A 27317-nucleotide genomic window follows, 5' to 3' on the forward strand; every position below is an offset into this window, starting at 1 on the left:
TACATTGACAGGGCTCCCACTTTATTTGGGGACTCTATAACTGAAAACACGGCAACCCTGCTAATGTATTAGCTCCCTATCTTTGCATGGAGAGTTTGTCTTGATGTAGAGGAGGACTCTCAGGATAGCGTGGGATATCCCCTCCATTTTGACCTCAACTTGAGAGCTTTTTTTGAGCTTGAGAGTTGATTTCAGAGAAAACCAGTGGGACCATCGTGTTTCTCGCGAACTTTTACATAAGAATCAATAGTCAAATCGCAAATTCCTTACACATGCAACATCTCCATTAATGATTCAACGCTTTACGACAACGCCGCCGGGATCATGAAATTTTTAAAGTTTACGGTGTATTATTTTGCTCTACTGAGAAAGACGCCGTATAAACATTCGACAGTTGCCAAATTTCCTCGAATGAAACATGTATTTGAAAGGAAAGTTTTGCATCGTTTACCTTGAAATTTTTAGGTATTTTTGATTAGATCAAGAACAAAATTGTCTGAAAATTTTGAAAACAAATATTCACAATTTTTCCCAGTAAAGAATTATTTGTTGAGGGAAATATGGCAACATTTAAAAGTTCTTACGGCGTTTTTCTTTAGCACGGCAGTATTAGTGTACCTGTTCACCCGTTTTCGGAACTGAGGCGAGATAGTGGCAACAAGAGGGTAAAAGTTGGATAAAAAAATATTAGGTATAGGTAGGTATTTTAGCTGTCTATGCCCGTAAAATCTCTTAAAAAACCATTATGAAAAGTCAACTAAACGTGAAAATTCATCCACACCTCATCTCCTGTCATACCTATTTTGAGAGCATACTTGGGGGGGGGGGGGGGGGTGATTTTCCCTACACTCAAATATTACAAATAAGAATTGGTCTTCGAGTACAGTAAGCCTTGCCAAAATTTAACAAGAACCATCAGCTATTTATAGCTGATAATAGGTGCTGGAAAAAGTCCATCTTGAAATTTTAAGGTGAATCTGCAAAGCGATTCAACATTCATAGGATGTACAAAATAGGATAAAATAAGTGCAGAGAATACCTAGCCAATTGATTAATAATTTCTCTAGGTTAAATCATAAAATTTTTCAAAAATAGATGAACTTTTTTTTCTTTTATTCTTTCTATTGCCTTAGTATTCCAACATTATTCTATGAGATTGCTTCTTTTTTTGGGAAATTAACTGAACAAAATAAAGGCATCCAAGTAGAAAGAGGTTTGGTTTTATTAAAAAAAAAAAAAAACCACAGCAAATTACACATATTAGACAGCAGCAAAGTAAATGTTTAAGGGAAAAAACACCAGAAATAAAAAGTAACACTAAAGATAAAAGTACCTACATTTTTAAGTTATAATAAACGATACAGTACGGTAAAAAATCCAGTGATAGTACATTGAGTTACGGCTACGGCAAAATGAAATGAATTGGAATTTCACTAAATACTACTCTTCATTAATGAAAGATGTTACATGGAGACATTAAGTACTTAAAAAATAAAGCTTTACCTTTGTTACTTGTGCCTCTTTTAAATGACATGAGATTTATACTTTTTCAAAAGCTCTGGATAATTTATTTAGGAGGGTTTATTCCTCTGATATTTTTCTTATTTAATGATTAGCAAAAAGTTCCTACATTTTTACTTACAGCAATTTTGAATAACTTTTTATAATCTGCGAATTTATATAGTCGCAGAAGATAGTTTTTAAGACTGAGGTTAGAGTGAAAAATTACAATGAAGAGTGTATAGTACTGAGAGTAAGATGCTTCAAATTCTGCAACAGTCAATCAGTTAGTTTTCAGAAAAAGCCCCCCTCCCCACCCCCCCCCCCCGATTTAAACAAATATAATATAAAGATTATAGATGAAACTGTTCACAACTTAAGTACCTACAGTTAAAAAAAAATAAAAATCTTCAGAGAATATGAGAGGAAATTTTTTTCAAAACGGTAATGTTTACTCTTATGTTTCAAGAAAAAGAAAAGAACAATGGATTTAAGTGAAATTAATGATAAATCTGAAAAAGTGTTTGTTGAAAATGTGTGAGTATATCAAAGGGCATTATACCTATTTACTTGTTTCTCCTACCTGAATGATGGTAGTTGCAATTATTTGTAATACTTTTTCACCCATGGAAGTCCGAACTAACACATCTTTCAATGTGAAATTATTGGTTTCTTGAATGTTTTGGATTTTAGGTACGTTCAAGTCAGTTAGCCAAGCATATATCTGAATCTGTAAAACAGAAACAATCAGTTGAGTTCAGAAAATAGAGTGAAGGTCAGCAGATTATTTGTTATGATGTGTTCGTTTTGATTGAAAAAAAATTGGTTGGTTTAATTTTACTTACGCTAGATTTGGTGCTATCTGTATCTGTTGCCATGAAAGTAATTTTCTTCTTATCCTTCTTCGGTGTTTCTGAACACTGTCCTTTAAAATCTGAAAATCAAAAAATCACACTTAAATGTCATTAGTAAAGAAAAAAGGAAAGAGACAATTAATCAAATAATTGCATTATGTTGAATTTAATACTATATTAATATGAAGTTGACAATGTGATTTTTCTCACCAATGAGGGAATCTCCATCCATTGCAAATATGTCTTCAATTTTAGTCCAGTTTTCGGGTATTGTAACATCAATAGTTTTTATCTTTCTCACGGTGGACTCATCGGTTAACTTAATTTCAGTTTTTCCTGTGAATTTGCTGGTCTGGATGCAGAAATTGGTTAATTCTACTGACATTCCTTCCTACAGATGAGGAAAAAAGTATTAGACAAATTTAATTGATTTTACACAAATGAAGCCAGAGACGTAAAATAAAAGGTTTGAATATTTCAATAGATCATACTAAAAAGTTTAACACATTATGTTTACACATTGTTAAGTTTATGTCATCCATTATGATCTTGTTCAATGCGAATCAGAAGAAAATTTCAATTTAGATATGGTCAGAAATGCTCCTAATAAAGAAAGAGAGAGCTCACCATTGAAAGAATAAATACTTCTAGACAAGTTTATTTAGAAATAGAGGAAAGAAAGAAAAAAAAAGAACAATGTGTGATTCCAAGGAAGCTTCTCAGTTATGCAATTAGTAATTTAACATTCGTCTCAAAGAATCTCCTCTTTGTGAAATTTACTTACACGTAGTTTTTTATGTTGTTTTTCACAGAAGCCAAAGCAATATATTTTGCCATTTGAGTCATGCAAATAGAAATGGAAATATTCATTCCCTGCATCAGATTCCTTCAAACCACTTAGACTTTGGATGACCCCTCTCACTGATGTATTACTTTTGGAAATATCAACAATTTGGGATATTGAAGTTAGTCGTTTTTTATATTTCTTCGAAGAAGAGCCGCCTTGACTTTTGTATGTTCGTTTGGGCATTTTCTGGATGAAATCGAGAAACCTGAAACAAGTCAAAAATATATAGAGAGGTGGCAAATCATAGAAAAAATAGATTTCAAATTTAGGTAGGCACAAAAACATGTACTTAAATAGGTTGCGGGCATACCTACCTACATGTAAAATTCCATGAAATTCATATTCTATTTCTGCATTTTCTTTGGCTGAAAAAAAAGAACTTGGCGGTTGTTTACGCTTCCTCGGATGGCACTGACTGAAGTCGCCAAGCGATCGCATTTTCGCTAAATTTATTGACTTTACCAGCTTCCCGGGTTGTAGCACATCTATCTGCATTTAAATTGGGCCCACCTACTTAAAAACTATGCATGAGCTTTAAAGCATTGCAATGTGTAAATAAATGTGCCTTGCAGAGTTAAAAACCATTCATGAATTTTTTCTGAAAACTCCTATATTAGGTATCCCCTTGTATTGAAGAGAAAAAAGCCCATTGGATTTCTGAGAGATAGGGGCGATCCTTTGTACTATTAAATAATATGAACAAGGAAATGTTCAACTCTGCGATGCAGACAAACCTTTGAAAACACGGCAGTTTGTTTCAAACTATACCAGTATCAATAAAAATTTGGGATCTTCATCTTGGACAAGGAATTAAAAAAACTGTCGAGAAAGTAAAATCCGAAAGACCTCTCATTTGATTAAGAAGGCCAGGCCAAGTAAGAATCAACACTCCCAGAGTGCGACAAAAGATCATGGCTTCAGTTCAGCATTGACAATAAGTGCATGAGTCAATATGATGGACTCCTATTATGCTCTAGATAAAAGTGCGAAGAATTTAGTGGGCATGAGTTATTTATGCTGAGGTAGAGACATGATGTAAATTATAGTGCAGAGAGGAGTAAGAGGTCAAAATTCCATGAGAATTCAGACACTATATTCCTATTACCTATCTAGTAGTGCACGTGTAAAATGTGCTGAATTCGATTCAGGTGCTGAAACTTTTTTCTTTGGGGTTACTGCATGTGATCAGATTCTGTGGTCACTCCATTATCTGCGGTACAGCTCAATACACCTGGTCACATACCAGCCAAAGCATCCCAAGCGCCATGCGATGCTGCAAAATTTCTGCTGCCATTTTATTTTTACAGAGAAATTGTTCAACAAAGCTGTCTAAAAATTTCACTGAATTTTCTTAGTGCTGCCGATAAAATTCAGCGAAATCTATAAAGAGATTCAACTAGGTATTTCTCTATGAGAAAATAAATGGCGGCGAACATTTAAAACGTCGCATGGTGCTTGATACTTTGGCCGGAAGGTGTCGACTTCACGATGATCATGCTGTCTCTTGGGAACCTTGCTCAGTCAGTGACGGTTGTCGAAATTATTTGCACCAGTACTTGAGAAGAGGCACTGAGATTACATCTATTTCATCTAATTACTGAAACAAGGCTTAGCAAGATCTTTTCACAGCGCAATCATGAAAAAACAAACTCTTTGTCTCAACAGTTACATATAGTACGTTGACAGTGAGCAGAAGTTAGTGCCAAATGATCTACTTTACTTACGATTCACAGGAATTCAGGAGTTTACTTAATTCGAGAATTAACAACACGACGGCGACACTTAACGAACCCAGCAGCGGCTTTGATACTTAGCGAATTGCGATGCGCAATTGCGCAGTAACAGGTGGTAGAAAATGGTGTCGAATCGTTTTCTCTTTGGAATCTGCATTGTTTTGGTTCAGCAAAATTACGGAATGCCAACATTATCCTAGGCTGAGAATCCTTCACAAAAGATTTAATGCAGACAAAATTCAGACAAGTCGATCTAGGCCATCAAGTTTAAGTAGAAAACATATTATTTAAAATATTCAATGGCCACAAATATTATTTGGGGCTCAAAAAGATGGATGAAAAATACGCGATGGACTGGATATTTTATTGCCCATGTTGGCATACTCGCTGCTCTTCCGCAGAATGTGAAAAACTAAAGCGTGGATTGGCCTAGAGCTGTGGCGCGAATTGGCATTTTATTTGAATTCGAGCACTCGCGGCAGCTCGAGCGCGGCTGTGGGAAGGAGGGGGGTAGAATCGGAGCGAACTAGTATGCGGATTACTGGAGTACCTTTGTGGAATGAAGGACGGTAATCTCTTAGAATCTGTCGATCTACATTTAAAACACACTTTTATTTTACAAAATTCCAGCCAATATTAAATATCCCTCTTAATGTAAGTGTTGATTTCTTCTCGAATTGAATGTGTTTTTATTACGGACTTGCTGTACCTTGCACATTTGTCACCTTCGGGCCGAAGTATCACAAGTGCCACACGACGTCAAAAATTTCCTCCGCCATTTTAATTTTTTACAGAGAAATTGTTCAACGAAGCTCTCCAAAAATTTCACCGAATTTTATTTGTGCTGCCGATCAAATTCAGTGAAATTTTTTAACAGATTCAGTCAACAATTTCTCTGTGAAAAAATAAAATGGCGGCGGAAATCTGTAAACGTCGCATGGCGCTTGTGATACTATGGCCAGAGGGTGACGATATTTGGTAAAACAGTGAGAAAGTGTCATGATTTACCTATTCATGATCGGCTTTCAAATTTAAGGAGCATTTTCTGTATCAATGCAGGAGATGGATGTTAGGGTAAATCCCTACTAGAAATTTAGAAACCTATTTTGATAGAATACTATGTACATACTTTAAATTTATAGAAAAAGACGGAACCATTAGGCATGGGTATTTCAGCTGCCTACGCCTGTAAAATCTCTTAAAAATGCCTTCATGAAAAGTGGGGGCATCCAAACGTGAAAATTCATCTGCACTTCATCTCCTGACAGATTATGAAAGAGCAGATTCCTTTTTTTTTTGGGGGGGGGGGGGGAGGGGATATTCAATGTGACTTGTGCTCTCACATGTAAAAGTTCCCTGTAATCAAAAATTTCATGCAAAATGAGAATAGATCGCTTTGAGTATAGGGACTTTACCTGCAAAAGCAGTCATTCGATCTTAGAGTCGATAGGGAATCACTTCTTGAGAGCAAAACACCGAACATGTTTGAAATTATTTAGGAGGGGATCAAAGTTGACGCTGTAAACGGCAAATCATGTGAACTATCTGTTGAAGAGATAATTTTGGTCGTATAATTCAGCGGGAAACATCAGCTATCAATTAGTTGATATTGATGAAATACCTCCATTGTGGAACTTCAAGGTTATTCTGCACTAGAAGTCAAAAATCACAGGATACAGAAAAAAAGATAAAATAAGTGCAGAGAGTACCTACCCAATTGATTAAAAACTGCGCTCTAGACTGCATAATAAAATTTCTAAAAAAATCGGTGAACTTGTTTTACAGATTTTTATTTTTTTTTTCTTGCGTGAGTAAAGTCAGAACTTTTCCCCATGAGAGTGGTTCTTTTTTCTTTCTTAATTCCGTCCTTTTTTTAACAAAGAGGTTGGGGAATTAAAGTTGAAAGAATAAAAGTATTGAGTTACACATTTTGGTTTTATTAAATATTATAAATATTGATATCTTTAGTGACAGCGGCTTCATAGATATTTAAGTTTTACTAAACAATACACTACAGTAAAAAAAAACAAGCAGAGGACATTGAGTTATAGCAAAAAGACGTGAATTTGAATTTTACTAAACACAGCTAAACTTTGGTGGAGGATTTTTACATTACTAGAAAATATAGCTTTATCTATGTTATTTGTGTTTCTTTTAAATGACATGAAATTTATGTTTTCTTAAAAGCTCTAGATAATGTATTTGGGATGATTTATTCCTCTGACATTTGTTTTCTTTGATAACCGGCAGTAAAACTGTGTAATCCAAGATTGAAGAACAACAAGTGATAAAAATTTTGATTAAGGAAGTACATTACAAATATCTTTCAAGATTACAATACTTAATTAAATAATTTGCAGGTCATAATAAGAACGTACACTATGATAAAAAACACAGTTATGTAACAACATTTTTACTTACAGCAATTAAAATAGCCTTTTATCATCTGCAATTGTACAGTTACAGTAGGTAGTGTTTATGACTGTGGTTAGAAAAAGGAATTACCATCAAGACTTTGTGGTATTGAGAGTAAACGCTCCGAGCTTTGCAACGGTCAAGCACTAAGTTTTTAAAATGAAAGCAAGGGGCCAAAACTGCAGTGGAAGATGATGTTACCAACTTGATAGATATATAAAAAATTGATACCTTGGATGCTCGTTGCTAAATAAGTATAATTACAGATTGGGAGCATTTTCAATTAATGCTGGCCTCTTGACCTTATTTATTGAGTCAAACTCAGTGATCTTTCTCTTATTACATACATGAATATTTGGACGAGAAAAGGTGTAAATGAAGATAAGTTACACACACATGCAGTCTTTTAACTACCCATTTCAAGGAAAATTACAAGTTAGCACTGAGACTAAAAATCTAAAAATATCTACTTCCAAAAATTTCGTTTTTTTTAAAAAAAGAAAATGAAGTTTACTCTAATTATTTGCATTAAAATCAGACCTTATTGCACACTTTAAAAATTTAAGTTAAAAGATCACCTTTCATTAAGCAAGCTAACATATGATTTTTAAGGCTGAAAATGGGTTCTTCAGAGAAAATGAGAAGAAAAAGGATGCTTAACCATTAAAATCACCCTTGTGAAAGATCTTGGGAATGTCTTTTACACGACTACAATAAAATTAAATTGTACAGCAGTAAATGTTGAAAGACTAAGTGTCTACTAAATTAAACAACTTGTAAAACCCTGTATCACATGCTAAAGGTGCAGAGATAATATTGAATTAACTATACTTAACATTCCTGCGTAAAATGTTTGGAAAAAGCTGGAACAGTCTCACAAGCCTAATCAATTGCTGATTACATGATTTTGATGATTTCAAGAACAAGTCATGACATACTTAAACCTGTCAATTTCGGATCATATGAAAGGAATTTGAGTGAAAAAGTATTTTTTCTTGGAAATAAATGAGAGCTGTCTCAGCAATTTGAGTATTTCTATTTCCAGAAAAACTAGTTCCGACTTGAATTAAAATAACTACTTCAGGATTTACAGGACAACATTTAAAACAAATATTTTGGAAGAAATACAGAAATTTGGATAACACATAGATAGATTAGAAATCTACAAAATTTTAATACAGTTATAAACAGATTGATTGAAATAGACTAATAAAAAAAGAAAAAAAGAAAAAGAGAAAAAAAGATAAAGGAAAAAAAGGATTAAAAGCAGAATTGGAATGCTTAACGTTACAAAATAGAGCAATGCATTTTTGAAGGCTTGATGAACTAAAAGAACCGCTGATAAAAAATAACATGCCTCATATTTGATCAGTTTTTAAGTATTTACAGGCCAAAAAAACTTATTTGGTTGAGAATGTATAGATTGAAACAAAAATATGATTATTTATACGAATAAATACATGTTTCAGATGTACAGACATTTGATAAAAGTTGCCCATAACACTTGTGCATGGAGTTTTTTCAAATTTTTTTGTTTATGTAACTAACATAAAAGTAGAATGCCAGTTTTTCATCGTTTAATTGTTTGCCCTCGTTCAGCTTTATGACATTTTCAATAAACAACTTATAATACCTGTGGTCATTAAAGTCTTTCATTTTTTTTGTGGAATATATACCAAAATTGATTTTTTTAGTTCCTTTAATGTATTCTTGAGATGCTAAATACTGGAATAAGACCGCCTTATTTGTAAATTTTAGTGCTTTAACTTGCTGAATTAGATTGAGATTTACAATTTTACTCAAGTTATTGTTATTATTAAGTGAGTGGCTTAAACCATGGCCACGAAACTGTGATTGGTGTTCTTTAACACCAATCACAGGTATTTCACAGGTATCACAGGTATTTTGTTTGGGTATTGGCATTGCCTTAGGATTACTTGATTCGCCTGAATCACATCTACGAGACTCTGATTGCAGCTCTTTATTTAGTGTTGCACTAGGGTCATAAGATTTGCTTGAAACACAGCCAAAAAACTCTGATTGCCTGTTTCTATTTAGCATTGCACTAGGATTATAAGACATGCTTGTACCGGTGCCGCAAAACTCTGATTCCCTGCCTTCATTTGGCATAACATTAAAGTTTCCAAAGTTATGAAAATTTTCTCTCATTGAGCGACCTGTTTGGCGCATAGACTCGTAACGGAATCTGCCATATCTGTACCCTCTCCACTTACGTTTGCATGATGGACAGTAATTTCTACCTCTTCGACCTGAAGGCCTAAAAGGGGTTTTACAATCAAGACAAGGTTTTTCTCTCTCTGAATCCTTGTAATTGATTCTGCGATAACTGTACCCTCTCTCTGTACACCACTTAAGCTTACAAGGTGGACAGTAATTTCTACCTTTCCGACCTGAAGGGCTAAAAGGGGTTTCACACTCAAGACAGATTTTTTTTGGAGTGTAACTCAAATACCTACGGATACAACAAGATCCGAGGGTTAGTATGTTTCTATTTTTTATGTTGAATATGAGCTTGTTTTTCACTATCCAATGAGTGCAGATACAATTGTTTTTGCGGGGAGGTAATTTTTTTATTTTGTAATGATCAATCAATTCTTTTGATAGACCACCTTTTAAATCACAACAATTTGCAACTTTGGACAAAGCAGTCCACTCATCTTTGGCCATGTTTTTGTTCGTTTTGTTGTACGAATATTGAAGAAGGACATCCCAAAACTTTTTGTGATTATCTGCTTCTTCATCCATGATTCACCTGTGAAAACACAGCAGACACACACTAAGTTGCAAAATAAAAAAAAACATGCTTAAAAAAAAAAAAAAAAAAAAAAAAAAAAAAAAAAAAAAAAAAAAAAAAAACCCAAGAGCCTTGATAGAGATCAGCTAAATAACCAAAATAGTTGCTGGTAAAAGATGCGAAGCCAAAATTTGAGTATCCTTAATTTGTTCTTTATTGAGTACCTATTTTCAATTTTTAACTCCTGCAAAAAATTTTCAGCCTCCTCTGCTAGAAGCCATTACTTTTAGAGACAACGACTTTACCCAAAAATGGTAAGTTTGTTGAGACCCCTGAGAGGTCATAAACTAGGAGAGCTTTGGGATCATTCTATTTGAAAAGGCAATGGTTCCAATTTTACAGGGACAGGCCCCAGTGAAAAGAAGATGGGAATCTCTTTTGATAAAGGAGGACCAAAGGTTCAAAAGGGCCAAAAGAGGCTCCATGGGATTTCTCAGAGAAGCCGAATGGGGCCTCCAGAACTTCCTTTGAAGGAATTTTTTTCTTCCCTTGAACAGGCTGACTTTTGCTAAACTTACGGCAAAATTTTTACTACTTCTGAAGATTTAAATTATGGAAAACAGTACCCAAAGCATGTACCTAGTCTCTCAAGTGGCAACAGCTGAAATTGTTGAGCCATTGTGTTACACACAATATCAATAAACTTTTATCCTGATTTTTCCAACTTTTCCTCATCACCACATATCACCTGACTTAGCCACCTTTTCAAACTGCTGGAAACCCAGGGAATCTGGATGGTAGGAACCCACTAAAGTACATACTTATAAAGTTCTTTAGTATTGGGTATCTTTTCTGACCAAAAAATAGCAGAAACAAAGTTAAAGAGGATTTGCAGGGGTCTCAGAGAGGAAAAGGCTCAAGAAACTTAGGTTCATGAAAAGGCTTTCGACCATAGAAGTCTTAGGTCCTGGGTCCTAGAAAAAAGTTTCCCTTCAACATCCGACGTAAACTATGAAGTGGGCATACCCTTGACTTATAACTTTGAGCCTTTCAACATTGCACTGTCTGAATAGGTAACTTGAAACTTGCATTGGAGGGATGTGATAAACCAGCCATTCAGTACCTAGCCTTACTTAAAACTTTCTTACAAATAATATCACCTCTTACCGGAAGAAAGAGGTCCATCGCAATTATACAGGATTATTGCAACTCTTCCTTAAAATAATGGAGTAGACTGACAGAATCTTTGCCACTGCTCTTTACTTACAAATCTTTCCGCAGAAGGGCAGTCCACAGTTTGCAATAGATACTTAAGTAGGTATCTCAATGAAATTTGAGATCTCATTTTGGTCTGTTCAAATCCCAACACTGACTTAGAGCCAAGATCTGAAAGATAATAATTGATTGACCGCCAAGCGTAACGAACCGTCTATTTTGCACTTTAAGGTGATTCGATGGACGCCATATTTTGTGTCGGAACTGCATGCGATATATCGCATCAATTGGTTCCATTTTTTCAGCTACTCGTCACTTTTCTCCAATTTTGAGATCGCAATTCTGTTGTCAGGAGACTAAAGCACTCACTTACCAATTTTAACATAGAAATTCAACGTAATAAAGGCGTGTCTTTTTCAGAGAGAAAACATCGCGTTCGATACTGATATCGAATAACTGCACTCTAATGCGATATTTTCTCTCTAAGAAAACCACACCTTTATTATGTTGAATTTCTTTGATAAAATTGGTAAATGAGTGCTTCCGTCTTCTGACAACAGAATTGCGATCTCAAAATTGGAGAAAAATGACGAGTAGCTGAAAAAATGGAACCAATTGTTCGAAACATCGCATGCCATTTCGACACAAAACATGGCGTCCATCGAATCGCCTTAAATTTCTATTTCCTCAGCAATGCAATAGGTTAGAATTTCAGTGTTGAGACTTTCTTTGTTCAGAGTCAGTCCATGTGATTGGGAACAATTCTGGAGAGGGTTTATCATGAGCGGCTATATATCTGGTTCGGAAACAGTGATCATGACTGTGTGAAGCGGCAATCAAAATTCATTCCTAGCTACTAATAGATGACTTTAAAATATCATGTCATTGTTTTTAGAGAACGGTATGTGCTCTCTGTTCCTGCACATGAGAAAGTATATGGGGAGAATTTTTCACATTAAGAGTGAGTGTTGAAATAACAACGCTACTTACAAATAAAAAGAAATCTCTGTTGAGTGGAATCCTACAGTTGGTGGAATCTGGCAAGTGGCAAGATGAATGCGCAACGCACTGATTTTCTTGATTTGAAACAAAAATTCTGACGATAAGTAGTTAGAGAAAGTCTGAGACTTCACCAACGCAGCGGCAGCTAAGCAGGTGGTTGAGTGGAAATTGGATGGAAAATGAGGAAAATGGCGTCGATTGTTTTGGTTTTGCAATACTAGGGTATGCCAACTCTGTACAAAGGCTGCCAAATCCTCACATAGAATTAAGATCAGACTGCTCGATCTGAATTACCACATTTAGGAATGATACAATAAAATAAAAATATTTAAAAACCATGAAAATTATTGAAGAAAATTTGTGGCAAAAAAATTTGGATGAAAAGAACATGACGGACTGGATATTTCATTGCGCATGTTGGCATACCCGCTGCTCTTCCTCAAAATGTAAAAAACTAAAGCCCGGATTGGCGCAGAGCTGTGGCGCGAATGGACCTGGTATTTGAATTCGAGCGCTCGCGTCAGCCCGAGCGCAGCTGTGGGAAGGAGGGGGGTAGCAGCGGAGCGAACTATTATGCGGATTACAGGAGTAGAGAACCTTTTTGGAGTCGATGGTAATCTATTAGAATTCTGTCTATCCAAATTTAAAAGAGACTTTCGTTTTATAGCCATCCGGCCTTCATTAAAAATCTGGGGGGGAGGGGGGGGGGGAGGGAGGACTGGGTATAGTTGTAATTTACTGCAAGAGTTTGCTTTCAGAAAGAGTCTAGTATTTACGATGCGCCGACCAACCCTGAATTAAAAAGAAATAAATGATTATGAATAAATAAATAAAAGTAATAATAATTTTAAAAAAATTAAACAAATAAGTACGAAGATAAAAAAATTGGAAAATAATTAAGCATAATAACAAGATAAATATATAGAAATTCGAAGAAAAATTAAATAAAAAATGTGACTATGATATAGTTCGCATTTTTCAGAGGGGAAGCGACGCGATCATAGTGTTGTATAAATAGAGCATAGTGGTGTACATGTATAAAAATAGTGTTCCTCTCACGCACAAGAATGGCAAGTAGTTGTTCTTCCTACCAAAAAATGGTCATTTTGAAGGCAAATTACCGTGGAAATTTCATTACTCGGTGGTGAGAGTGCAGAAGTGCGTATCTCAATTTTTGACGGAGTTGAGTCAGCTGCATAAACGCGTTGTTGAAGATGTCGTCAAGCTGCCAGCAAGAGACTATAATCGAAAAAAACCGTAGAAATTGTTTCGCGTATCCGCTCGGGCTTAAGTGCAGAAATGCGTACCTCGTTTTGGCCCCTTCATTTGATCAGTCGCGCTTTCCGCAAAACGCGCTCTCCTCAGTGATTCCCGCCTAAAGCATACTTAAGCTGATTGACTGTTCTGTGTTTTTAAATATTTTCGGGAATTCGCTGGTTTCGAAAAGTTCCTAAATGCTAATCACTCGAGGGCCCTCCAGTATCATACCTTCATATAGGCACCTATTACTAGCGGCAAGCAGCGTTCATGTCCATTATTCACTCTCTTGGCCAATGCAACGCAATTGGACGATTCATCACAACGGTAACTTGTATTAGAGTCAATCGAGTTACACAGTGCTTCATCTACCGTGGAGGCTCAACCAAGGGTCAAAAGTGTGATTTTCTCGTTTGAGAGAAGGTCGCTAGATGCCTCCATGAGGGATGGTTCGGCTATTTTATTTGGGTGTTTATTGTAGCCAACAAATTCATTTCCGCGCATCGACCTATTCCCCCTTCATTCAACTAATGTAACTCATTCTTTCAAAATATTAATCGCTTTGTGCGGTCTCTATAACTACTTCAAATTGACTTCAATTTTAGGTATTCTAGTTATTTCGGTAATGGAGCATTTGCAAGTGTCTGAAATTTGACGAATTTCGTGTTTAAGTGGAAACTACTGATAGAACTGAACACGAGGATACCCTTGATTAATAAATTGGACAATTATCGGAGAAGATATGACAAAATGATCTAATCTGATAGAATACATGTGTTTAAATGGGAAATGCCGCCAGATGAAGTCACTAGGCGGTGCATTTTCTCATTTTTAAATTGATTTTAATACTATTTCCCATATCAGAAAAAATTTATGAAAAATACTGTGAAATTAGCTCTTTAAGCACTTTCAGATGAAGCAATAAAAAATTTGCATGCAAATTCTCCATTGACCCGATTGGCAAAAAGTGCGCGAACATATTCCAACATGACTGATATGAGCCGCGACCCAGTGGGTTTTGAAAAAATTGAGGTATTCATGAACTCAACTAAAACTAGTTTGAAAGTATAATCAGGGCCGGATTTACCAATAGGCTACATAGGCTATAGCCTAGGGCGCAAAATTCTGAGGGGCGCTCAATTTTTGAAAATGTATTAAAAAACGTATTTCCCAAAACCAACATGCGAACGTAAACGTACCTCAAAACTGTTTAAAATTGTGCTTTTTAAAGGTGAATTTGAACATTTTCCGGACACAATTTTGTGCAGTACCTCAATTTATTGAGGTATGTGGGTGCAATTTCATAAATATTTACATTTTGCATAATGTTGTAATTCCTGGCTTAATTTAGAGACAGTAAAAGTGAATTCGGTTTTCCAATGCAGACTTGTGCATTTGTGGATGACCTAGAGGTTCCTTGGTCTAGAGGTTCTCTTGCAAAAAATTAAATTGCCCCGTTAAATTTGGCAATAGCTGATGTGGTTTGGTTCCTTTCTGCTAAACACGGTCCAATTTGAAGCGGTATTTGCCTAAAATTGACCAATATGTGTCATGAATACATTAAATATAATTATTTTCGACCGAGAATCTAAATAGTCAATTTGCGGTCGTTTTTGTTTGTATCGAAGCCTTTTGCGACACGCAAAGTATGATCCATTCACGTCATAGGAGTTCATCTCAGTTTTTTGTGAATCGCCTTATTTGTGCAAAATTTACGCAAAATGTGCCATGTAAACATTAATTACAATTTTCGACATTCAAATAGTCATTTTGTAGTCATTCCTCTTCAAGCCCATATCACACTATCAAACATGTCATTCAATTCTTGAATGCAACTTGTCATGTTGAAAAGTTGAATAATGTGATACTGACGCGCGAAAACGATATTTTGATGAAAAATTGGACGGAAACGTGAATGTGACGTCAAATTCAACTTTTCATCCAATTGGCGGTGTCAATTGGATGCAAAATTGATTGGAATTGGAGTGAAATTGGAACGGAAAGTAATTGAATCAAATGTTTTGGCATTCAACTTTCCATCCAATTTTTAGTTCAATCATGTTAGATGAAAAGTTTGATACTGTGAATTGGGCTCTATATCGAAGCCTTTTGCGACACGCAAAGTATGATCCATTGACGTCATAGGTGTTCATCTCAGTTTTTTGTGAGTGATGAGGTTCGGGGCTGTGGGCGGGGAGCGTTGTTGGCTTAAATCCATGGGCTCTTCCTCAAACAGTCATAATTGGAGAAAGGTTTACATGCGCCGAAGCCTCTTTCTTGGCGACGATCGACTTTGAAGCTCAGAGCTTTAAGGTCAAAGCTGGCGCCGCGCTGAGTCCGCCACGTCGGAACATAAAACAAAGGAGGTTGAATAAAAGCCGCTTTTAATGGGTGCTATTTTATACTTTAATCTGCTTGAGTACAAGACATAAACCTGGGCCGGCCCTTGTAATAATGTTGTCCTCTGATAAAAAAAAGGAAAAAAGAAAAAAAATGTCAACCAACGCACCCCGTGATGCGGTGTGTTACGAGGGCGGATACGAGGAATAGACTGATTTAAGGACTACGTCATCCGATATAATATCGAACTCTTGGTTCAAACCGAAAGAAACTAACATAACCTCATGTGCGAATTCATCATAAGTTAATGGAGATTTTGCATGTGTGAGGAATTTGCGATTTGACTGTTGATTCTTACGTAAAAGTTCGCGAAAAACAGGATGGTGCCACTGGTTTTCTCTGAAATCAACTCCCAAGTTCAAAAAAAGCTCTCAAGTTGAGGCCAAAATGGAGGGGATATCCAACGCTATCCTAAGAGTCCACCTCTACATCAAGACGAACTTTTCATGCAAAGATAGGGAGCAAATACATTAGCAGTGTTGCCGTGTTTTCAGTTTTAGAGTCCCCAAATAAAGTGGCAGCCCTGTCAATGTATTTGCTCCCTATCTTTGCATGGAGTGTTTGTCTTGATGTAGAGGTGGGCTCTCATGCCGCAATCAGACGCTGAATTTAGCACCTGAATGTGGAAGTCAACAGTTATCGCCCAACGGCTAAAATTTAGCAAATTCGAGTTATTTTCATCCAGATGTGTATTAAATCTACTCGAATAGTTCAGACAAATTCAAAATTGGTCCGATGGTTGCTGAGAATCGTTGCTGAAATTTGCGCGTCATACGCGCAAAATTCAGGCATCGGGCCGATGACTTCCACATTCAGCTCCCACATTCAGCGTGTGATTGCGGTGTCAGGATAGCGTGGGATGCCCCCTCCGTTTTGGCCTCAACTTGTGAGCTTTTTTTGAGCTTGGGAGTTGATTTCAGAGAAAACTAGTGGCACCATCGTGTTTCTCGCGAACTTGTACGTAAGAATCAACAGTCAGTCAAATCGTAAATTTCTCACACATGTAACATCTCCATTGTGTTAATTTATTAAAATTTAGTCATTGATCGGTCCTAAATCAATTAAAGACTCATTAAACACGAGAACTTTCGATTGTAAGAAACACTTGGACGCGTTATATCACTTTGTTGAAAAGAGCGCGAATCAGAAACAAGGATTTGTGTTTGTTTACATTTGAGCCAAGGGTTCGATTTTATATCGAATGACGTAGCCACTAAATCAGTCTATTTGCGGGGAGAAACTCGAATCACACACTGGCAGGGCCGGATTTACCTACTTGCCGCCCATGGACCGCCTGTATTTTTCCGCCCCCTTCTCATTTGTTTTGATTTTTGAAACATCAATAGATCGTGCTCGACAGTGGTTCGATGTATCGTTTGGTTCAAGACAATAGAGCATAGCCGCAAACAAAATTTTTAGGATTTAATTTGGAAAAGCTGAAAATGGGAAAATTTCAAAACTGAAATAATTTCTGTTTTCATTGCCATTTGGTAATGGAGAGAATAAAAATTCGATCACATAAGACCCGTTACCTCAGATTTCTAAATTGACTTTTGAGGCTGTGGTTACTTATTGAACCAATCGATATAATCTCACCTATGTGATCTGTTGAATACGGTCTATAAAAACCATCAAGGGAACGTGCCAGTGGGGGAGGGGTGTATGAGACGCGTTTACTCGTGTTGTGCACATTTTGTATGAAAGCCCTGTCAATACTAACGATAGTTCAGTTCCGTATACCCATCCCTGTTTGGACAAGGCCTTCCATTTATAAAAAACGAACGAAAAAAATTATAAAAGAACAAACATAAATGTGGTTAAAAATTGTAACTTCTGCCGCTGCGCCGACTGCACTGTGTTGGCGCAATGCGCGAAGTATTCATGAAGTCTTGTAGGCGCTATGCGTTTCACGCCGACTATTGCTGACCGCAGTGTGTTTGACGCAATGCGTGAAGTATTCATGCAGTCTTGTAGGCGCTATGCGTTTCATACCGACCGCCGCGCCGCTCCGTTCCAGATCAAATTGCGTGTTTGTATTCTCTCTTAACTCTACTATTTAAAGGTGTTGTCGCTTGTATCACCGAAAGACGACAAAATTAGAAATTACTATACTTTCACTCTCAGGAAATGAGAGATTTTGTCGCCTTTTCTCGTTTGCAATTTATTTTCTGAATCCGATTTTTCTCTCTCTTTTTTTGATACCTGCATTTATGAGAATGCAAAATTTGCATTTTGCCTACATTTTGCCGCCATGGATCGCGGCCCATGTGGCCACCCCGTTAATCCGGCCGTGCACACTGGAAAAATTCGGTAAAATAGCTTGTTTTCCTTAATTTATATTTGTTTCGTCTTTTTCTTTTTCCCCTTTGAAGAAAATCCTTCGAATGATAGTATTTTAGCTATCCGTGCAGGTCAATTAGAAAACATATTTTCTTTCATTCTGGTGGTTATGCAGTTGGCGGTTGGTTAATACTGTTGTATTGAACTCAAATTACTCGATATGGCTACCGTATCCACGGCTGCAGTCGAAAAGTGCGTATTTTCGATTGCGACGTCGCAAATCTATGATTATGTTTTGTTCTCTTTTAACATGAAACTAATCGAGTAGTTCTTTGAGGCATTCTTGAAATTTTCTGAAATTTTCTTCAAACCTTTCAAAGTATTCGTAAAAAATTTCAAGAAAATTGTTGGTTAGCTTTCTCCGGAAAATATGAAGCGGTATAGGAGTATTTTGCATTAGCAAATCATTGTTATCCTTCAAGATATAGGGCCAGTAAATACAAGCTTCAGATGTAAGTCTACAAATAACCTAAAAATACATCCTATAATAATAGGCAGATATCAAGTAGTAAAAAGAGAAAAATCGAGTGTCAACATAGCCGAAGATAGGACAGACGTAGTTCAGCCTCGTTTTTTAACTTCTCTCCCTAATCTAAGCGACGCATTATTTGTAACATAGAGCGGAGCATTGCGAGTTCACGCCTCGTAGCATCGCGCCTTCAATTTTGCAGACGCAACAAGGACATCCATCGAGTACGAATAGTTGTATCACTGCGCCGCGCCATCATGAACGCGTGTTTTCTCCTTGCCCTAGTATTTCCGTATTGCGTCGGTTCCGTTTGTCCTATTTGTAGGCGTGCTTTAAGGGCTACGTGTGCACCACAACTGAGGATAGGAAAAATGCACTCGGGCATCGTTTTTTTAACTTCTCTTCCGAATCTGATCAGCACATTATTGGCAGCAAAGTTCACGCCTCATGCCATCGCGCCTTCAATTTTGCAGACGCAACACAGGCATCCATCGAGTACGAATAGTTGTATCACTGCGCCGCGCCATCATGAACGCGTGTTTTACCCTTGCTCTATTTTCATTCCTTGCTCTTCAAGGCGTAGGGCCTGTAAATACAAGCTTCAGATATAGGTCTACAAATAACCTACTTATACATCCTATAATAATAGGCAGATATCAAGTAGAAAAAAAAGAAAAATCGATTGTCAACATAGCCGAAGATAGGAGAGACTATTCGTGGACGCGAATTCGATGGCGCGACCATCGCGCCTTCGATTTTGCAGACGCAACACGGACATCCATCGAGTACGAATAGTTGTATCACTGCGCCGCGCCGTCCCGAACTCGTGTTATTCCCCTGATATCTTTCCGTTTTGTGTTGGTTTCGTTTTTCTTATTTGCAGTGGCATTCTTACCACAATCGAGGATAGGAAACATGTAAACGGGCTTCGTTTTTTTACTTCCTCCCGAATCAGGGCGACACCTCATTGGCAGCATAGAGCAATTTTGCTGGATCAACATGAACATTGAACATCCATCAACCACGAATAGTTGTACTGCTGTGCTGTAATCAACGTGCGTTGAGAAGTCTTTTTTTTTTGAAATCGGATAAAATGAGTTAGGGTTAGTTTTACTTTATGCTATGATGTGTAAAAATCAGTGATCATTTTGAAAGAAAAAGGTGAAAATATCTTCAGGGGTCAGCCCGGGCTCTGGCTTCGGGGTGGTCAAACTGACGTGTGATATAATATCGGTTGAGTTACGAATCTTCGAAGATTTCGACAACTGAACCAAAAAAAGTTAATAGTCCCCGAGCATGAGCTGAAAGAATCATTCTCAACCAAAAAATGTGTAAAATTCAGGGGAATGAGGACCGTAATCTTTTGGGGGAAAAATTTCGCATTCGATAGAGTAATCGAAAGCACCTCTTTATATAGCGTTTTTCTAAAAAGAATCCTGTCTTCATTTTTAAGAAATTTGAAAAAAGAAATTTTGGATTAAGAATGATTCTTCAAGCTCGTGCGCAGAGGCAATCGTCCTTTTTCTGGTTTAACAATCAAAATCTGCCGAGATTTTTTACGCAATCGATGCAACATATCGCACGCCAGCGGGTTGATTGTTGGAATTGATAGACAAAGCGATCGACAAAGAAGACATACGGAGTATGGAGCGATCCTATTGGTTGAAATGGTTAGTTCCTATAGACTAAGGAAGAAAATGATGAACTGACTATAGAGTCTCTCGTGGGTTGCCGTTAGCTTGTCTATTATCTACCTTTCTTTGTCCATTGCAACCACTCGCTTCTACCAATAGGATCCCTTCATATCCCTTTTGTTTTCTTTGTATATAGTTTTGTCTATCACTTTCAAGAATCAGCTCGCGGTTCGACCAAGCTCGAACCCGGGACGACCCACCCTAAAGACCGTGTATCAATACGACCTCAGTTACCTGAGCAAGACGATCTGGGAACTATGCGCATTGCGCCTGGAATGTGTAAGGTAGGCAACCCGGGGGGCGGCTGAGTACTCTAATCAGCGCCGACGGTCCACGATTCATTTACGGGGGCGGGGCGCGGTGCGAGGCATTTTAGTTTCGCGTAAAAAGTCATCTTTTGCGGGAGGAGGCTTCATTGTCGCCGAACAATAGATCAGAGGCAAAGACAATGGAAAGCAATACAAAACAAGTGTACTCTTTAATCAAGTGTCGAGGCGAGTCACGGATTCAAACAGGGCCGTCGAGGGGCTCCTGAGTTGCTCCTGCTTGAGCCAGAAATTAAAACGGGGGAGCGCGGTGGGGGTGCGGAAGAGCCCCCTCGACACCCCCACCCCCCTCCTCCCTTCGAGTGGGAGTGTGCAGCTCGGTTGGCTTCCTACTTGCCTCCTATCTTCGATCTCCGCAACCACGGTGTCATTTTAGACGCCGAATCGTCTGAATTCGAACCAATATTTGGACCACATTTTGCAGTATAGAAAAACTATTTGGATTACATTTTGCAATATGGAACCACTATCTTTGGCTCTCCCAAAGAAGCACATATCTGCATAGAAAAACCAATGGCATGTATGTTGTTTCAAAAATGGGCCAAAAATAGTGGTTCCTTTTTGCAAAATGTAATCCATTTCTGGCTCATTTTAGGAACAACATATGGACCACATTTTGCAATATAGAACAACTATTTCTGGTTCATTTTAGAGACAACGAACATATGGACCACATTTTTCGATAAGGAACCACTATTTCTGGCTCATTTTAGAAACAACATATACGCCATTGGTTTCCCTATGTAGAAAGGTGCTTTTATGGAAGAGACAGAGAGAGTGGTTCCTTATTGCAAAATGTAATCCATATATGCAATGGGTTTCCCTCTGCAGGATGGTGATTTTATGGAAAAGCCAGAAATAGTAGGTCTTCATTGCAAAATTTAATCCATTTGTGATAAATTGAAAATTCTGTCAAAATCCTCGCGTTTCCTTGACAAGGAAACGTAACTCCATTTCCAAGGATGCCAAATTGACTAAAACAATTAGTTTTTTTTACAAGAGAGTACTTGTACAATTTTTGTCCAAAATTTTTCTGAATTTTACAGGAGATCAGAGAGAAAATCAGTGAAATTTTCAGTCGAAAACGTCGAAGTTCCTCCTAGTAAAATTGCAATTTCCAACGAGAAATCTGGCACTATTGGAATATAGTTACGTTCTTTCGTGAGGAAAACGACGAAATGCGTCTTCAAGTGCCGGAAACCTAAGTTGCTTAGTGCAGGAAAAAACCGGCCAGCGATAAATAATATCGATTCTCGGTTTTTGATGTCAAATTCTCTATAATACTCTCAAAAAACAGGGTCAAAGTTCTGAGCCATAGTTTATATTATTAATGATGTTACGTGCATTGGAACAAAATCGTTTCAACTTATGGCAACAGTGGTTGCATATTTAAACTGCATTTTAGTCCCAAGTCCGAACTTGAAGTTTTGGACAATTTTCAGGTGTTCTTAGCGCCAGTTGATGCAGAATCGACCCCTCTAAAGCTGTGATGCTATCATAACCCCTTTCCCCCACCTTAGGGATTAATTAGTCCGACTTCGTTACCTTTTTTAAGGGAATGTGCCCATTCTTATATGAGTTCTGTCATACGCAAGAGGCTATCCGTAAAATAAGTAACACTGGGGAAAAAAACACATTGGATCTAGAGTCCAGACTCTTAAAAACATCGACAAGAAAAAATACTCCTGATGCAATCAGATTTCAGCTTAAATCAAGAACCAAGCCTCTTAATTTGAGAGGATTTCCTTTTGATTTAAGCTTAAATCTGATTGAATCAAGAGTCCTTTTTCTTGTCAATGTTTTCAAGAGTTTGGACTCTAGATCCAATGTGTTTTTTTTCTTAATGAAAGCGGTTTGACACATACACGGGTTCGGGGCGCTGTTCGCTGGCAACAGTGGTGGTATATATATAAATAACAGCATTTTTCTCATATTCCCTGTTTTTCAAACTCCAACTTTGAATTTTTGTTAAACAGTCAATTTGGTTGTTAGTTGTATCTGATGACATGCACTAGAAAAAAAAAAAAAAAACACATTGGATCTAGAGTCCAGACTCTTGAAAACATTGACAAGAAAAAATACGCTTGATTCAATCGGATTTTTGCTTGAACCTAAACGAAATCCGCTTAAATTAAGAGGCTTGGTTCTTGATTTAAGCTAGATTCTGATTGAATCAAGAGTAGTTTTTCTTGTCGATGTTTTTAAGAGTCTGGACTCTAGATCCTATGTATTTTTTTTCCAGTGTATGGAATTATGGGGAAATGCGCAGTATGTTTTTTTTGTATGAAAATGCCAAGCGGCATATGATACTATCAGCAATTTCCATTACTTTGTGGAGGAGCTTATGATCGAGAAGCTCCTACGAAAAGAGTTCAGATTCAAACCTTTCCTACCAACATGACGCACCAGATTTTTATTCTTGACGGCTTTCAGAGAGAAATAACACGGCAACACTGTGACCGAGATTCTTGGCTCTAGACTCGACTACACTCGAAAAAAAGAGAGAAATACTTTTTTCCACATCATTTATGAAGCGGCCATTAAGTTATAAATGCAATGAGAATTGAATTTAAGGTCGCTCTCGTCCGCTCATCCTTTTTTACATTGTTTATTTAATATTTATCCATTTATTTCTTGGTCCCCCCCCCCCCAAAGAAAAATTGAATAATTTATTTACGTTGTATGACACATTTAGTGAGTTATAGAGGTATTGATTTTCGAAAATGATCATGAGAAAATAGAGAGCAAATGGACGCCAGTGCAAGGGATGTTAACGTTTAAAGTGAAAAAATTTCGATCGCATTAACCAAGCTGGCAGTTCAATCGACATGAAATACCGGACGTTCAACTCATACAATCGAACTTTTTCAGTGTTATAGAATACCAATTCCCTCCTGATGATGTACCATCAAATTTTGAAAGATTATTGAGTATAAAATCTGAAATTTTTCGAATTCTTTTCAAGTTTTAGAAAGTCTAAAAACTTTTAGTCGAGAGAAATAAAATTGTCAGCAAAACATCTAGAATTTGTTATTAAGTATGTCAAATTTAAAGTTCGGTTGTCAGGACTTTCAAATAAAGTTTGCTGTTACCGAGCTAAAATCAAATTTCCGAAAAAACTTCAACTGCTGACTTTTGAATTGACGAATAAAAGCGTAAGTTAGCGTTTTCTTTCATACTTTTTACCACCGGGCGCGCCTACGGTGCACGATGGAACGTAACTGCCAATGTCAGAACAGCCTTAAGGCCAGTACGCAGGCTTGAGAGTAAGACATATGTTCGAAAAAAGCAAATAAAATTGAAATGAAAAAAAAAGAAAAAAATCGTGATTTATTTCGGAAGCATGCCAGGATTTAAAACCTCGCGAGCAGCACATTAGGCAAAAAACAATATGTAAGGATTAGATTTTTTTTTTTTTTTTTTTTTTTTTTTTTTAAATTGGTCTGATCACAACAGTCTACAAATGTATTAAATTGACTTTGATCAAGACTCCATACAATTATTATGATCACTGGCATATCAAAACGAGTGGGAGGAACAATGAGAAATTAATTGCCTGATTGTGAGTATCCAAGGACTAAAATTATTTGAAACGTTCAATGATAGTTAGGGAGGATAGTAAGTAATATGTAGCGCACTCTACTGGCGAAACGCTGAAGTGAATGAACTTCATGGCGAATCGAGTTGATGTTTTTAGTGGTAGAGCGCGCTACGTATATGGCATCTCTAGTACTCCGCTCAGTGATACGGTCGCCATGGCAACCGTTGTAAACAGATATTCACTATTCAAGCGAGCGGCACTTCAGCTTTACATACCATACCAGACTTAACCGATGACAGGCTCTCAATACATCTCGGCGTCTTAGACGCACCCATAGTTTGGATCTCTTTCTGGGCAGATTGGAAGACTCATGCCATACATCTCTTCTCTCTAATTTTCACTCCCCGTTCTTGTTTTCTATCAAATAGTTCGCTATGTAATGTCTGTAATTTATTTCTCTTCAGCTATGTACACGCTATGTATCGTTTGACGTTAAGGCCAAAAATGAAAAATTTCATGGATTTTACAAAATGAAATTTTCTGAGATTTTTTAAAACTCGAATTCAGCCTGTCAAGCAACGCGTAGAAACAGTAAAATTTTAACTTGACATTTTTGAGGAAAACAATTTACATTTCGTTGAGCGTGACGAAAAAATCCGATGATTTAAATATAGCTCATAAAATTCCTGCTGCAGAACACAGCTTACCGTTAAGTAAGAGATTCAAGCAAAATATGTCTCTGAATGGGAAAAGAAAACCGAAAATCGTTCATGATGTATTTAGTTCTAGCTCGGCAAAGTCGAGTAAAATGATTCACTATGAAGAGTAGTTCAATAATTCAATATAGTCGGGCAATTGATCGAAAAATTTGATGAAAAATGATCTAGCTGTACTGTTCTCCCCAAACCGATTTAGGAAAAACATCTTAAAGCGCTTAAACAGCGCTTCATCCAATTTTTTTTACCCAATTTGACCGACAAAAATCGAAGTTATACTTTGGCTGTGTTGCTCAAGTAGCTCTTTCAGCACCGCTACAAATAAGAGAGACCGGTGCCAACACAACAAGGAGATAGAGTGAGAGAAAGGACTCACTTTGATGACGGCGCAGAGATACAAATATTCGTGCTTGATGGATGTACGTGTTGCATCTGCAAAATTGAAGGCGTGATGGCGCGAGGTGTGAACTCGCAATGCTCCACTTTATTCTGCCGATGAGGTGTCGCTCAGATTAGGGAGAAAAGTTTTAAAAAAAGGCCCGATTACATATCTTCTATCTTCGTCTGTTTTGCTCACGTAGCCCTTGAATAAGACAGACGGAACCAACAAAACGTGGAAATAGAGCACGGGAAAGGTTGCGCGTTGATAACGGCGCAGGGATACAACTATTCGTGCTAGACGGATGTCCGTCTTGCATCTGCAAAATTGAAGGCGCTATGGCGTGAGACGTGAGCTCGCGATGCTCCGCTCATGGCTGCTAATGAACTGTCGTTCTGGTTCGGGGAAAAGTTAAAAAAACCAGACCCAAAAGGTCTCTCCTACCTTCAGCTGTGCTGATATTTGATTTTTTCCCTTTTTTCTAAAATTTGATATATTATCCCTTTTTAAGATTTATTTGTAGACCTACATCTAAAGTTCAGATTTACCACGTGGGGCACGTGTTTTCAGCGATCCTGGCGTCAGTTTCACCCAGCTTTGGCATATAAGGGTTAAATTTCATTATTTGGCGAAATCTCAGCACTTATTTCATTGCAACTGGACTAGGTAAAATATTGGTTCAAAAAACATCAACAAACAATGAAAAAACTATTGGACAAACTTAAAAATGAACCATGAAAACTTTGGACCAAACAACATTGGGTAAAGAGTCTGGCCACCGTCATAGCGCTCTCTGGCGCTTTGCGACGCCCAATCAGCACAAAACTCGGCTCGGCCCTCCCACAATCCGTCAGGGAGTGACACTCCCTCATTTCATTGAAAACCCCCTGTCACCACCCTTTTACTTGGTGCCCCTTTCGTCTCCTGCTGGGAGGGACCCAAGCAAGCATCTTTTTTGGCAGCCTCTCTTCCGTCATCCTATTAACATGACTGTACCAGACAAGCTGTTTGGTCATGACGCACAGCTAATCGAGTCAATTAGAGAGGTTGGACATGGCATTTTTAGCTAAAACAGCATTTTGATGTTTCTTTCGTCACATTTAAAATTTCAAGGGGTGGTTCTAGAGGGAAATTTCACGAGGAAATCAATTTAGCCACTTTTAGAACCTCAAAGATTTGTATGAACGAAGTTATGAGCTTTTAAAGTTTCCGAATGGACTACTAGACAAGGTACGAATTTAAGCACTCTGTTACATGTTTTTGAACCAGAACTTCACTTAGAACATGATTCTCTGGTCGAAAATTACTGAAATTAACTCCAAACTAAGATCCTAAAGTTTTTATTGTACATTGGTTACGGGAAATTTGAATTGCCCGGTCGCATGCAAATGCAACTCAATACTCTACGTGAGTCAAATCGCGCCTTACAAGGGTTTCGGCAGGCTTCTCAATCGAGCATTGTTCCTTTACCACCCTTTATTGTTCAAAGTGTAAACAATTTACTGTAGCTGAGCCAAAGCGTCATGATTGAGGCTACGATATTTTCGTATCGCAGAGACTGCCACGGTGACGTTTAAGGTGCGATTTGACTCACGCGGACCCTTGAGTTTTCATGAGCGGGAGGTTTGAATTCACGCGTCAAAAAAACATGGGATATCTTGGTTAGGCGTTAGTTTCGGTAATTTTCGTTCCTTGAATCGTGTTTTACGTGAAATTTTGGTTGAGAGACATGCATCAGAATGCTTAATTTTGTACCTTGTCTTGGTCTATTTTTTCCGACTACTCCTATTCTGCCGTGCTAAGGAAAAACGCTGTGTGAGCATTCTAATGTTGCCAAATTTCCTATCAGCAAATATTTATTTTTGAAGAGAGTT

General features: G+C 37.4%; 2 protein-coding genes across 4 annotated transcripts in view; both read right to left on the minus strand.

Moving 5' to 3' along the window:
* The window catches only part of LOC109030472 (matrix metalloproteinase-2), a 364259-nt gene that overhangs the window by 204064 nt on the left and 132878 nt on the right, over positions 1–27317 (minus strand). The window lies entirely within an intron of this gene.
* LOC109030503 (uncharacterized) lies at positions 1205–5081 on the minus strand. The gene is made up of 5 exons (XM_019041501.2): positions 4926–5081; positions 3139–3406; positions 2565–2745; positions 2346–2434; positions 1205–2230 (listed from the first exon to the last, which is right to left on the minus strand). Exons 2-5 carry the CDS (start codon positions 3382–3384, stop codon positions 2063–2065), a joined length of 684 nt encoding a protein of 227 aa, XP_018897046.1. The 5' UTR covers positions 3385–3406; positions 4926–5081; the 3' UTR covers positions 1205–2062.

Source organism: Bemisia tabaci, chromosome 8 (genome assembly GCF_918797505.1).
Source record: "Bemisia tabaci chromosome 8, PGI_BMITA_v3".
In the NCBI taxonomy this organism is placed as follows: Eukaryota; Metazoa; Arthropoda; class Insecta; order Hemiptera; family Aleyrodidae; genus Bemisia; species Bemisia tabaci.

Excerpts from the sequence above, each read along its gene's own strand:
- LOC109030503 (XM_019041501.2), bottom strand. The coding sequence starts at position 3,384 with ATGCCCAAACGAACATACAAAAGTCAAGGCGGCTCTTCTTCGAAGAAA. Across the intron at positions 2,746-3,138 it reads AACAACATAAAAAACTACGT|GAAGGAATGTCAGTAGAATT; the intron begins GTAAGTAAATTT and ends CCTCATCTGTAG. Across the intron at positions 2,435-2,564 it reads GGATGGAGATTCCCTCATTG|ATTTTAAAGGACAGTGTTCA; the intron begins GTGAGAAAAATC and ends TTTGATTTTCAG.